At 46.5% G+C, this 14286-nt stretch overlaps 1 protein-coding gene across 1 annotated transcript in view; it reads right to left on the bottom strand.

Annotated features, from left to right (window-relative positions):
* Window positions 1-11270, bottom strand: part of LOC147447948 (calmodulin-binding transcription activator 5-like) — an 85498-nt gene extending 74228 nt beyond the window's left edge. The window contains exon 1 of the mRNA XM_086523848.1: window positions 10970-11270. Coding sequence (XP_086379974.1) covers window positions 10970-11000 — 31 coding nt within the window. The 5' untranslated portion in view covers window positions 11001-11270. The remainder of the gene's footprint in view (window positions 1-10969) is intronic.
* Window positions 11271-14286: the final 3016 nt, after the last annotated feature.

Raw genomic sequence — 14286 nt, 5'->3', positions numbered from 1 at the left:
AAAGACGGCCACTGACAGGATGAGGACCAGGAGGGTAGATGATCATGATGGTCTAGTAGCAGAGCACTTTATACATGCTAGAGATATGCTGGCAAAGGTTCTTGCAGTTCTATTCAATCGTGTCACCTGTGAGGGTCTACCTGAGACTTGGAGACTGTCTACTGTTTGTGCCTATCTTCAAGGCAGGTGATCCTACGGAGCCTGTAAACTACAGTACTATTATGATTGGAGACACATTGGCACGGTTGTATGCATCTGTCCTTGAGAAGCAATTGAGCAGATGGGGAGAGTGAGAGCATACGAGCAGGGGGAAAAGCCGGTTTTAGGAGAGGCTTCTCCACTCTTGACCATATTCTGACACTCAGAGCCATCATTGAGGAGGGTACGGCACATGGAGACGGATTTATTGTAGCTTTGTGGATTTCCGCAAAGCATTTGACATGGTGCCCAGAGCCAGATTGATGTGCAGACTACAGGAGATGGGAGTGCCCATTGAGTTGATTTGGGGGATCATGGCTCTATAAAAATCAGTGGTGGGACAGGTACGCACTTCAGAGGGGGTATCTGATTTAGTTCACTCCACTATTGGAGTGAAACAAGGCTGTCCATTGTCTCCTACTTTGTTTGGTATGTATATAGATGAGGTTTCTGATTACATTGACAAAGAGGGTGACAGAGGTGCCCAGCTAGCAAGGACATGGATTCTATCACAAACTGCTGGCATGTCAAGCCATTGAAAAACGGAGCCAACCTGCAGATCCTGGATGAGGGGGCTAAACCCTAAGTGAAGAAGCAAAAGCAACAAAAGAAATTTTACCAACTTGCAAGTCTTGCCGAGTGGCCTATTTTTAAAGAAGAGTTCCCGCCAACTTATGGGTCCCCATCCGATGGGGCGGCGGGCCCAAGCGACATAAAGGCATTAAAATAAGGCTGGACCATCACACACAAAAAATAGCATAAAAACTGATGACGTGGCAACCAGTACGGACACCCGCGTTTTACGCTCATGACGTGGCATGCCTGTACGGATTTCCAAAATTTGCGTTGACCAACTGACGTAGCAAGCCTGCACAGTTTTCCGAAATTTGCACTGACTTGCTAACGTGGCAGGCCTGCATGGATTTCCACGAATTGCGCTGCTGACGTGGTAGTCGTACGGATTTCCTGCTTTTGTGCTGGCAGTTTTTGGACCAAATGCTTTTGAGTTTACTACTTTTCATGTAACTGCTCTGAGACCAAGGGCCTTTAAATATGTGCAAAGGGCTCAATCTCTGGCACTCTTCTGGGTGAAGGTGTAGAGCGCGAGTACCGGCATTGTACTGAGTTCAAGTGATATAAAGAAATACCGAAAGGGGCGCCAAGGTTTGGGGCCAATACTCTCTAGGATGGAATTCCGCCACTCCGTGTTGCGTGTGCTCTCTCCCTCTTTCAGTTCAGTTGTTATTGAAGTGCTAAAAGTTTGTTCAGTTTGTTCTTTTCTATTGGCACGTGGTACTCGTCTTGCGACAGTGGTATCAAAGCATTAGGCGTATGCTTTTCTAACAGTATACCGGTCCTAAAAGAGAGTAGACAGAGCAAACTGGCGCTTCGAAAGGCTACTAGAATTTTATTTTGAAAAATCTTTATATGCCGAACTCGGACTTATTAGCCACCCCCACTCTTGTTATGGTTCCAGCTACATGGCTTCAGCATCATGGACAGCTTGCCTCCCTTCCAGTATTCCCTTGATGCACCATCGTTGTCTCTTACACGGATGGAGATTACTAGACTCATTCGCCAGGACTTGACCCAGTGTTACGGTGTGCCATTGGTCAGATACGGGCATCTTCACACCAGCTTGAGATTGAAACTGGTAGATTCAGAGGGATACCAACAGCTAGCAGGATATGCCGCCTATGCCATACAGAGCCAGTGACGGAGACACATCATATATGTCAGTGCACAGTGTATTACAAGATACGGGGTCGCTTCCACTGTCTATTCAGAGAAGGCTTCGGACCCTTCTCGAGAGTCATGAGCTATCAGGACCGAAGATGTGTTGGCCTGTATCTACTTGAGTTACACAGACACAAAGATAGTTTACTAAGGAGATATGGAGAGAGACAATCCCAGAGACAAATAACTGATATCTTCACACCAGACACTGGACAGATAGAGGAGCAGCCACCACTGCAAAGCTCAGCTCATCGTCACACCCACGGTACTCTCATTGACCGAGCATTGGAGCTAGGGAGATCAAGACGCCCACAACTAAGGAGAGGAGCTTCACAGCATCGACGGAACAGAGGATCTGAGCCATACTATCTCGACATCCAGAGTACAGATGAGGATGGATTCATCACCCATTGTATCTTTCTCGCGTATTAGGCACCCATTATATCATTGATCACACATAGCGTTCTCTCTCTCTCTCTCTCTCTCTCTCTCTCTCTCTCTCTCTCTCTCTCTCTCTCTCTCTCTCCACCCAGGCGCCCACGACTGAGGAAGACTACACAGCATCGGCGGTGACTACATCAGCGGATTCGGGTCACCGTGGCCCGATATGCACGATGCCCGGTCAGACTACTGCCATGGAGGAGATTGATGAGATCCGCCAACCACCGATGATGGACTTCCTGCGATCCTAATGAGGATTGTATATCATGCTCACTCTTGTATCTGCCCTTGTATGTATCACTTCTGTCTCAGCCCTGTATCAGCCTTTGCATCAGATATTGTATGAGCCCCCCGCCCCCTACAACTTACCATCTAGTAGGCAAGGAATTTTGATATTTTTTTCAGCACCCCACGTTTTATCTTTTGTACCCAGACATTGTACTAGATTCCACCATGTTGTAACTCTGTGGTCTCATAGGTCACTTTGGCCTTCTGAAGACATTAATATAGCATTTCATTTCATTTCATTCTCTCTCTCTCTCTCTCTCTCAAGTGTGGTAGATTGCTTATGCCATTTCCCTCTTAAACAACAGGTCTTGAGTTCAACTCTCCTCGTCGGATGGATCTTTAAGGTCTCTTGGGATAGTTTCCTACGACGTTAAAATTCTCTTCTTCTTCTTCAGAGGCTCTACCAGCTGAGTGGCTCACCCCTCTAAAGAGAGCAGTTCCCAAATGGATGGAGGTCTTCATGCGACTGGAGGTCCTCATCGCAATTCGTGCTTGCTCGGAGTCTGTACCCCCCCATGTTCTTCGAGATCCAAGGAGAGGATCGACTTCACACAATCTTGGTAGAGGCTCCACAGATTGCAAAGGGCTGTTTTCAGAGGATACAAGTAGTGGGCATTTGTGGGAGGACCTGTGTCAGATCCTGACCCAGCACACCTTGAGACAGGAAACTGGAGGCTTTGGGCTTGGGAGAGCTGCCCTCTGGCACGAGTGCAGTGGGACCCCGGAGAGTGGTTTCGGAGAGACCCCTTCTCTTCAGCCGACCACCCTCAGATCCCTTTCTTTCAGTACATTGTTCGACTAGGGTGACACATACTGGCAGCACGCAGAGAGGCTCGTCCTGCTGCAGCACTTCATTGGCAGGAGGAGGGTCTCACATCTAAGTTCTTGATAGGCTTTTGGGAGAGGTTGTGGGACTCTAGACAGCCGAGGCGAGTCACTTTGTTCCAGTGGCTAGTTGCACACAGAGCTACAGCAGTGGAGAGCTGGCTGGTACATAGTGGCCTCTCGGTAGCCTGTGTAGCTTGCCACCATCCTTTGGAGAGTCAGTGTCATTGTCTGTGGGCCTATCCCATTGCACAGCAGGTTTGGCTTCGGGTTCTCCGGCTAATGCCAGCTCTTTCCATAGCACGACAATACACTTGGAGAGTTGTTGCCTTGGTCCACCCTCACGGGCCTGGTGCTATAGTTTGAGCTATCATCCACCAGCAGGATGATAGTGATCCACAGGGGGGTCGACCTACACTTCAGCTTGCCACCACAGAGCTTACCCCCCAGGAGTGGAGCAGTGAGAGAGAGGTTGTTGGGAGCTCGTCTGTGGCCTGACACTTTGGTTCATTTGGCGGGCTCGTTGTTTTCGCATCTTCGAGGCTCGCCCTGTCCCACCGACGAAGACTGTTCGCGACTTTTGGTTGAAGTTGGTCCATACTCTCAGGGGTCAGTGTCAGGTGCAGCGGAATTAAAATGGTGAAGATCTAGTTTTACACTTCCACAAAATCCTTTCCTTCTTTCCTTGCGTTAGTGAATGTTTTGTGCTCAATGAATGTTCCTTTTATGTTCCCCTGAAGAGAGGGGTTGAGAGAATGCAATAGAGATGTGTAGAGGGAGAGAGAAAGAGAGAGAAGAAGAGAGCGACACCCCCGATGGGGTCCCAACCAACCCTCTCAAGGGCCCCCCACACCGTTACCAATGTGGTATTTGCTTTAGATTGCGTAAATGGAATGCAGACTCTAATGACTTGACGACGACAAATCACCACGGTAACTCCTCCGGAAGAGGCACCTCCGAGGCTGATTTGATGCACCTTTGGATCCTTCTCGATGTGGGATTGCGGATGGCCACCAAGGGTAGATTTGGGGCTGATTTGCGCTCCCGATGTGAGAGGAATGAAGGGCTGCATGACGGCTGCAAAAACGCAGATCTGCGACGAAAAACGCAGCAGTTCTCTCGTGTAGAGCAGGGCCGAAAACGCAGATCTCGATGACGGCAATGATGGGCAGCAATGTGAGCACTAGATGCCGGCGAGAGAATGGCCGAGAGGAGGCTCGATGGGCTGCCGAAGTACCGGAGCGCAACGGGAATAGGCAACGTTAGCAGATCTCGCACCGTTCGCGACGGAATGGGCTGAAAACTGAAAACGCTGGCTGATCTGCAAGGCTAAGGCTGGCGCAAGGGCTGAAATCTGCAAACGCTGGGACTTCTTGCCAAAAACGCCAAGGCTGATTTGATGTGAAAATGATAGGCTGATCTGTAGTCTCCTGGTAGCGCTTGCTCAATCTTCTGCAACTTCCTTCTGCAACTTGTCTCCAAATGGGAGCTCTCCTGCTCCTTTTATAGGTGAGGCATAGGGCCTAGGCCTTATGGATTAATTTAGGTTGAGGTAGGGCAACTGTCCACCAGGTTTTCCAACAAATAAATCATTTTTAAATCATAAAAATGATTTATTAAAAATAAGTCCAGGGGGTCCAAATCTGGGTGCAACTGTCGCACGCCCACTCGGGAATCCGATTGACGCGCGGTCTGGCACGTCGGATTCCTCTAACCTAGAACTACATGCTCGTCATGCCAGATGCCCACCGTAGTATAATAACACCTGTCAAAACGCATATACAAACCATTTATGCAAGAGGGTTCCAAACTGGAAAACCTAATCTAATGGATTTGTCCGAACATGCAGGTCCTGCGAATAGGCTCGCAAAATTGCTGGTACTAATCCTCCTAGGATTCTAGACATCCCTATCTAGGAAGAAGGGGAAAACTGGCTCTGGAAGTCGATGAAGTATGTCCACGTGGCACAAGAGCCATGTGCACGTGACAACTAGTTCGAGAGGCTTCAATGCAGCTCCGATCGCATGCAGGAGCGCAGAGAGGCTTTTCTGCGACTCTAGCGCCTTGGGCCCTTCTTCACCATGGTCTAGGGTGCACCCAGATGGCACTACTGTCCACCGGTGTGGCTTTTTCCCCCTCCCATCTCGTGATTTAGGCCCCATTGTACATATTTTGTTTTCTCATTGGGAGAGTCTCCCCTTGTCTTTGATGTAGCCCTCTCTTGTAGAGGTGGTTGTAGCCCTATGGGCAGTTTTAGTAACTACTGGAAGAATCTTTTTCACAGAAAAAAAAAAGTATGGCACCCCCTTGCTCGAGCACCAGCGACAAATTGAATGGCGATAACTACGCCCATTGGAACTTGATTAATCATTATGCGACTCTCGTTCTCGCGGAAAGGCTTATGGGACATAGTTGACGGCTTGAAGCCCCGTCCTACGAGGGATCCCAACAACAGGTACACCCGCCTTCAAGATGACAAGTATCAAAAATCGTCTCCCGATTGGGATGCTTATAATGCGAAGGCAATGTTGGCCATTGTGGAATCTCTTACAAAGGAAATTTCTCGAGCCATTTAGACTTTGAAGACTGCCAACGATATGTGGTTCGAGCTCGTTGGAATGTTTGATCGAGATTCTACGATGCGAGCAATCACCCTTCTTGGACAGTTATTTGAATTTTGCCATCCAATTTTCACGAGATCCATGCAATCATTCCTTATGAAGGCTAAAGTTATCCATGATCAACTATCCGCTATGAAAAGTGCACTAACCAGTACTCAATTAGCTGCTTTGGTTCTCACGAAGTTGCGTGAGGAGTATGAAACGGTGTCTAGGACACTTCGGCTACAAATCACAAAGGAAAAGCTGGAATTCGATGATCTCAGCTCTTTTCTCATTGAGGAGGAATCCGCGTTGATAACTCAAGACAAAATTCACATCTCTAACAAATGTGTGGAAGCACTTGCTGCTTCGGATTCCAGAAAGAAGACCAAGAGCCATTGTTACAACTGTGGAAAGCATGGTCATTTGTCTAAAGATTGTAGATCCAAAGGCAAAGACACACATTTTACAAAGGACAAAGGCAAAAGCAAGCATCAGAGGAAAGCAGTGATAGTGACGCAGGGAAGGAAAGTAAGGAATCTGGTCGTGTAGTAGAGACTACACTAGAAAGGACTCCCGCCTTCTAGACACGTGGAGATCGGTGCCGCCACTAGCTTCAGCCAGAGAGAGGCTTGTGAGTAGCAGAGAGGGGCAAGCAGTGCTCCCTATAACTAATTTGGACCCTTGTGTTGGAGTTCCAAGTTACTGGTGTTTGAATCGGAGGGTCGGAGTTCAAGGCACATGCATCTGGCAGGGAACCAATCAGACGTATCTAAAACACTATGAATGAGTGCACCAATCCATTGTTGTTGGCCGGATTATGGACAGGATGTGTTTCAAACTTCATTAGTATTTTGGACGTAATGTGTTCACAGTTCACGAGTGGGGATACTTGGTCGTAGTGTGGTCTACAGTTCAATTTTCTAAACGGTAACTGATGCTCAAGATGGCATTTTTTCTAAGGTACAAAGTTGAGGGTAGCAAATCCAAGGTGTATCCAGCATGATAGTTGTTGCTAGGGTGTCCATGGTAGCTTCTTCATCGACTTGGTCTCACCATTTAATTTCCACTATGAGTAGCAGAGAGGGTGTTAAAGTTATAACATCTCAAGTGAACTGCCCAATGTGATCCCATTATTTATTTTGGCTTTTAGGTATTCATTTTACTTATTTGTCAAAGTCTAGGAAGGGCAATTTACTTAGATAGGTATATATGCAACCCATTGCCCCATTGTAATCATCAATTATTCATTGCTAAGGTTGGTTGGTTCAGGAGACTCTCTCTCTCTCTCTCTCTCTCTCTCTCTCTCTCTCTCTCTCTCTCTCTCTCTCTCTCTCTCATGCTTACTCTCCTTGGTCTCTACGCTTTGGCATCGTCAAATTTGATAGAGATTGTAACAGGACGGGCACCACGTGCCAACGGAAAAGAACATATTGAACAACTTTAAGCACTTTAAATAACACTAAACGAAAAGAGATGCATGACACACGAGACGGAGAGTGGCGGTGTCAAGTGCAGTGGAAGTGAATGTTGAAATTTGCTCAAGATAAGTGCTCCGAATTGTGCTCAAGGGTTCCTTTTACTTAGGGAAGGGAGAGCCTTCCGTTCCTTTAGTGAGAGAGTGTAAATGATCACAAACAAAGTGAATGACACTGTGAATGAAGGTACTGAGACTGAGAGATAGAGAGAGAAGAGAATACGACACCAGAATGTTGTCAAACCCTCCTCCAAGGGCCCCACTCTCTATGGTGAGAGGTCTATGCTATTGATTGCACAAATCTGGTACAATGGTCTAGATGCAATGGACTTGCCGACGATGTCGACGACAATGATGACGGCGACCAGACGGGCTGAAAACTCAAAACGCTAGGGGCTGAAATCTGCAAATCTGCTATCTGCTGAATTCTGACACTATGTCGGCGAGGACGGCGATGACGACAACGCGACGATGATGCGCTGAAAAACGCAGATGCTGAAATCTGCGAACAGTGGGCTGAAACTGAAAACGCTGGCTGATATGACCGTGCGACGAGGATCTGTTGCGGAGAGGTGAGATCTGCGAGGTTTGGGGCTGCTGTTGCAGAGTCTAAGGGCTGAAAACAGAAAACGCTGATGCAATGGCTGATTCTGTCGCTCGCCGGGAATCTGCAAAACGCTGATGTAAATCTAGAGAATGTGTTGTCTGTTAATGATGACCATTGGCATGTATGTATAAAGGCAGTGTTTGCTAAAGGAACGGATTGAGTTTTGCAAGTCTAATCGCGGACAATTACTCTTCTTTCAAGAGGGGGGTGTGTCACAAGAGGGGAGTAATCGCGGACGATTACTCTTCTTTCAAGAGGGGGGGTTGTGTTTCATGGCCCCTACAGGAGTTAGGGCCATTAAAACCCTAACATGGGCAGCCGACTGAGGAGACCAGCTTATAGTGCTAATGTGGCAATCCACTACGGACCCACCCGGATATCGCGGAACTGATGCGAACGTGGCACTATACGGACAAGCCCGTAATTCACAGAACATGTTGACGTGGCGCTATATGAGCATGCTCATAATCCACGGAACCTGTTGATGTGGGTTGTAGCATACTGTACAAACTTCCATGTTTTTGCGGTAGATCAAAGTTGCGCCAGTTTTTATGATCCAGTTGCTTTTGGGGAAGTAAGCTTTCCATATCAGTGCTTTGCCTTGGCCTTTAATTATGTACTTGGGGGTCTCCTTCCGCATTCTAGATTTGCTGAAAGCAGAGGAGCACCCGGCACTTGTAACCTCTTGAAGCAATATAAAAGAAATATCGAAAAGGGTGTAAAGGTCTTGGGGCCAATGCAGCTCCGCCACTCTGCATCTCTCTCTCTCTCTCTCTCTCTCTCTCTCTCTCTCTCTCTCTCTCTCTCTCTCTCTCTCTCAGTTTAGTTGTTTTGAAGTGCTAGAAGTTTGCTCTTTCAGGTGGCACGTGGTGCCCTCCTGTTACAGCAACCATGACCACGCCACCTCTTAGGTGAGTCCTATAAATAGGATTGTGGTCGCATTTGTGGGAATCTTCTATAATCACCACACTTGGACTCTAGGCCCTTGGTAGCTCTACCTGCACACCTGTATTGGTGTCGGCTTGGTGGTATGGGACACCAGCCCTTGTGGTAGAGACTAGCCCGTTGACTACAAGTTCGGGGGTTGACAAACTATCCCAACTCCCTCTGAAACTGCCCAAGACCCATAAACTTGGGAATATGAGGAGTCACATGCAAAAAATAGGGGAATCTAACTAAAAGCCCAAGTAGTGGGCACACCAAACAAAAATTGGTAATCCCCCATGAAGCCTAGACTCTAAAAAGGCCTCACAAGAACAGGCACAGCCACAAAGAAGGCCTCACTCACTAGGTCTAGATGAACACACGAGATGACCTCTAAAACTCTAATACAGGCCGAGTGGTATGAAAGACTCGGTCTTACGCAAGCATGTCTACGTCCAACACTAGCCCGAGTTGCCGCAGGAAGGTGGCTACCGTTCGGTGATTCGTCCAACATGTGTCCTCAGGCAATCCAGGTAGCCGAAAGATTTTTTTAAATTTGTTCCAAATAGCATACAAGGCAGCTCCGACATGGCTCAGACATGGCACTAGGAAACCATTTAGATAGTGTCCAAGACCTTTCTTTACAATGGACCACGGTATCCACTAGCATTGCGAATCACCTATGAGGCTATGTAGCTCTTTCCCCCTCCCATTTATGATTTAACCGGTGTACAAGTGTTATTGATAATGGGAGAGTCCCTTTTCTTTTTTCCTTATGTCCTCTGATAGGGGAGATGTTGCCTGCGCCCCATGGTGGCAAACCACAAGGCTGATGTGCCGCCTCATAGGTAAGGTGATAATGCCCATGATCTCTTTTTAGGTGAAAAGCATGCAGAGGAGTTGCACCAGTAGAGGGATACCATATTCTTAGTACAGGGTTACCATCATCAATCTCTGTTGTGCAATTGGCGACTCCTTGTTGAGTCGCACAGAGCTGAGTAATAAAATCAGTATAAAGCATATTTCTCCCTTTAAAATCTAAGCAAAGTATATAGTACATTCATATTGGTACCCCAATACTGCCAAGAGGTGACAAGGAAGACGAAAAACTCTTGCATAGAACGTCAGATAAACAGGGGTAAACAAGTTGACAATCGAGAGCATCTTCGGATAGATACTCCCTGATATCCGAGCGCTCTTTGAACTAGATACTGCCTTTCATAGAGGCTGAATGTCAAGCCCTCTTTAAACTCAAACCAGTCCTTACAGTAGAGGACAGACAACGTAATTACAAACCACGCAAGGTTAAAGGAAACAAGAAATATATTCCTTTAAACCACAAGGCGGCACGAGGGACTTGACCTCAAACCCCAGAGACAAAAGTAAACTCCATAATGCCTTGTCCTCTGAGTCTGGGTCCTCTGAGTCTGGGAAAAAAACTGAAAAACTCCATGCAATGCCACAAGAAACTACTGCAAGAACTGAAGCAGAAAAACATAAAGGAAACTATATAAAAGCTTGGATTAGCTGCAAATGCAAACGAAGCGCCACCACTTCAGACAAAATTCTTGCGTTAGGCTAGACCACAATATGCGAGCGGCCAGCATTTGAAAATAATTCTCCACCATCAACAGAATTGGTAGTGGGTAGCTGGTGGGGCGTTCTATATGTTTGACATTCGATCATCTGCTTAACAGAGATTATAAAATCCGCTGCATACTCAAACAAAGGAAATTCTTTCGTCTTAAGCAGAGGCAAAACAAAGGTAATTTGAGCGCAGCAACGACACATTCATAGTTCATAGAAATTCATAGTTTAAGACTGCAAGGCCGTGTCCACACACAGAGAAACGAGATGAGTTTGTACAAGTACCAAATTGCGATCCATCGTGGAAGGTAGCCATAAGAGAGGCGGAGCGGTCAGTCCACAGAAGGCGCCCTCCCTCAGCTTATTAAGTCAAAAGCGGTACTGCACCACACCCATTTTCAACAATAGAAAACTATGTAGAGAGACTCGCCGACAGCAAGGTGTGCGCGGGTGAGCGCGCGCGCGGGCGTGAGAGAGAGAGAGAGAGAGAGAGCTGCTGGAGGGGGCCAGGGGATGTAAAGCTCTCTAGTAGGACAGCGTACCGGCGTGTTGTGCTACAGTTGAGAACTTCAGCTTGAGCGTGTCGTAGGGTCGTGTAGCGTGTAGGAACATTGAGACTAACGAGAGAGAGAGAGAGAGAGAGAGAGAGAGAGAGAGAGAGAGAGTCACGTGTGTGTAAGAGCATGGTCACGCGAGGCTTAGTTTGTCGTAAGTCTAACAGCCGTACGTCTGACAGCGAAACCTTTCCACCGGCATAGTTTTGTAACTGTGCCTTCTTCCGCTTCTCTCTCTACTTGCTACTGCCAGTCAAATTCTTTGCGACCTGTCAGATTCTGTCGAGGCTTAGTTCTCACTAAGCCTCGCGTGACCATGGCCTAATATAGTGTGTGCGACTGCAGAGTTGGAACTTGGAAGTATTTGTGGACCCAATACGTATTCATCGAGTACGGCCCCGCTAATCATTTCTAAGAATGTATCGAGCAAAGGCTAAGAAGTCTCCCCCATAGCCCTGCTAGAGGTGCTTTTAGAGGGCCCGCCAAAAAAGTTTGCGTTGTCCCATAAGCCTACCTGCATCTTCACATTTTTCGCCTATTTCGCATGTGCCTCTCATCTGCATCTTTGTTGGGGGGTGCTTCAACCACCCTTTAGAGTACAGAATCCTCTTTTTATTGGCTATTGCCAGTTCGAGAGGGTTGTTGCTTGTGCGAGAGGGCTACCAGCTCACGTTTTATCTGTTGTAACCTGCTCCAGGCAGGGTTATGGGGTGCATGCTCTACTTCAAGAAGCTTCTCTTGTTGGCGAAGGGCCCTCCACGGTGGAGGGCCTATGGGGAAGCGTTATAACGTGCCTCAGCTATATAACTCATCTGAGCATAGGGTGATGGGATCAAGGGCTCATATCCCACTAGGGCCCCCACATCCATTAGGTGTCATAGATTTTATATCTCAAGTACTCAATGACTTTTTCCCCCAACGTTTGCACGCCTAAATTCAACGAAGACACCCATGAGGACATGCTCTGGCTGTGTGGTTAGTGCACATGCCTCCTCATGCCCAGATTGTGAGTTCAATTCTCGGGGGGGGGGGGTTCCTTTGCTCGGGATCTACGATGCTCATTCATCCCATTGTAGATCCCATGAGCACATGCTCATGGAAGATATATTGGACAACAAACATGGACCGAATTTGCGCCCCCCTAGCCCTAAGCTCTCTTTCTAATTTCTAAAGCATCAAGGGGGGTTCCATACTCTAGTCATTATATCACACAAGGTCCCTTAGAAGGGATCTACTCCCAAATTGGGCAACACAATGCGTGCTTGCTCTCCATCATATCATCAAGTAAAGTAGGGGTGAACTAGGGCGTAAACTAGGGTAGTGTACACCCACCATGCTGACATGGACATGTGAAACACGATAGGGTGTGTAAGGCTTTTGCGGGGAAACTATGAGGTTACGGGTGTTCAGTCTCATGTGATGAGAGGGTGGTAAACTAGGGACACCATTCTTTTCCCCTTGGGAAATTGGAGGTTCCATATCGCGTAGTGATCTCTAGATGATCTAGGGTCATCGATCCCTCTTGAAGGAGCTCGTGTGAGATAGTGACATGAAATCTACATTCATCCCTTTTACCACTCTATTGAGGTCACACACTGCTCTGCAAAGACCAGTAAAGAGTAGCTAAATAGCATAGCAAGTAGCCTCTACATGGCTAAGATATTGCCTTCTTATCTCAATACTACCTAGAAAAGGCAACACGCTACACATACAAGCCATCAAGTAGATTGGAGCTCAACCCACCATAGTTGAAAGGCTACACACAACTATGCAGCATGTATATGCAACTTGCAATTGCCAAACATGTTTCTTTTTGGGAGGACCATGTTCCTCGTTGTTGGAATCACAACCCAGTAAGTGTGAGATGATTGTTAATTGGTAATTAATCTTATTTGTTCATGAAGACTACTCCAAATCGAGTTAGTGTATGACCGAGCACCAATACTTCGCCACTAGGCAACAACCCCAAAAACAAATCATCAATGGCACCATTGTACATAGCATTGGATGTTTTCAAGATAAGCTCACATCTAGTCTGTTTTATGGGAGTTGAGGTTTGGAGCAAGCTTTAGAGGGAGCTTTTTTTTTGGGTATTGTTAGATTTACCGATTCTAATGAAAAAGCTTGCTCCAAACAAGTGTCAACGAAATCTCTCTCGAATAGCTCGCTCCATATTCTTGTCTCCCTCCCTCTATCTATTTTTCTTTATCTCCTTCTCTCTCTCTCCCTCTCTCTCTCTCTCTCTCTCTCTCTATATATATATATATATATATATATATATATATATATATATATATATATATATATATATATATATATATATATATATATTGCACACATTCTCATGAAATTGAGGCTATACATCTCTATCTCACTCCCTCTCTCAACCACTCTGTGTGTGTGTGTGTGTGTGTGTGTGTGTGTGTGTGTGTGTGTGTGTGTGTGTGTGTGTGTGTGTGTCACACAATACACACACAACACACAGACTACACACAGTCTACAAATAGTTCATCTAAAGACATGAAATCCAAACAATATTAAGCGTTGAGAATCTTGCAGGAATATATTTCCATTCAATTACAACAAATATGTGGCCATCTACGTCAGCTTACAAAAAGTTCATAGGTTCAATGTAGGTGGGCTCAAGTAGACATTCCTACTTTGAGCCATGGGTTGGCGGTTTTAACTTTGCAATACTTGGTTTAGAGCCCACCAATGATCCTTCCCTTGTTGCATGATCCAACTCAATCACTTGCCTCTTTCCATGCTCTTGCATCTCTCTGAGACGGTTGGCTTGCTGATCCAAGATGGAATGAAGTTTGTTGGCATACTCTTTATTGTCTTCAAAAATTGTAACCATTCAACCCATTTGGCTCCCTAGTGATTCCAAAGCCCCATAGTCTTCTCTGTACACCTCGACATCATGTTCATTTGTGTACTAAGTAAGCAATTACCAAGCAAGGCCATGCCCATGTTCCATACCTCCTATAGATCAAATATGCTCAGATAAAATTGTGAAACTATACCTCTTATAGTTTCAAAATATCA

Source organism: Adiantum capillus-veneris, chromosome 11, assembly GCF_014529385.1.
Source record: "Adiantum capillus-veneris isolate H3 chromosome 11, ASM1452938v2, whole genome shotgun sequence".
Lineage (NCBI taxonomy): Eukaryota > Viridiplantae > Streptophyta > Polypodiopsida > Polypodiales > Pteridaceae > Adiantum > Adiantum capillus-veneris.
Note: the sequence above shows the minus strand (reverse complement) of the source record. Positions and strands in the feature narration are given on the sequence as shown.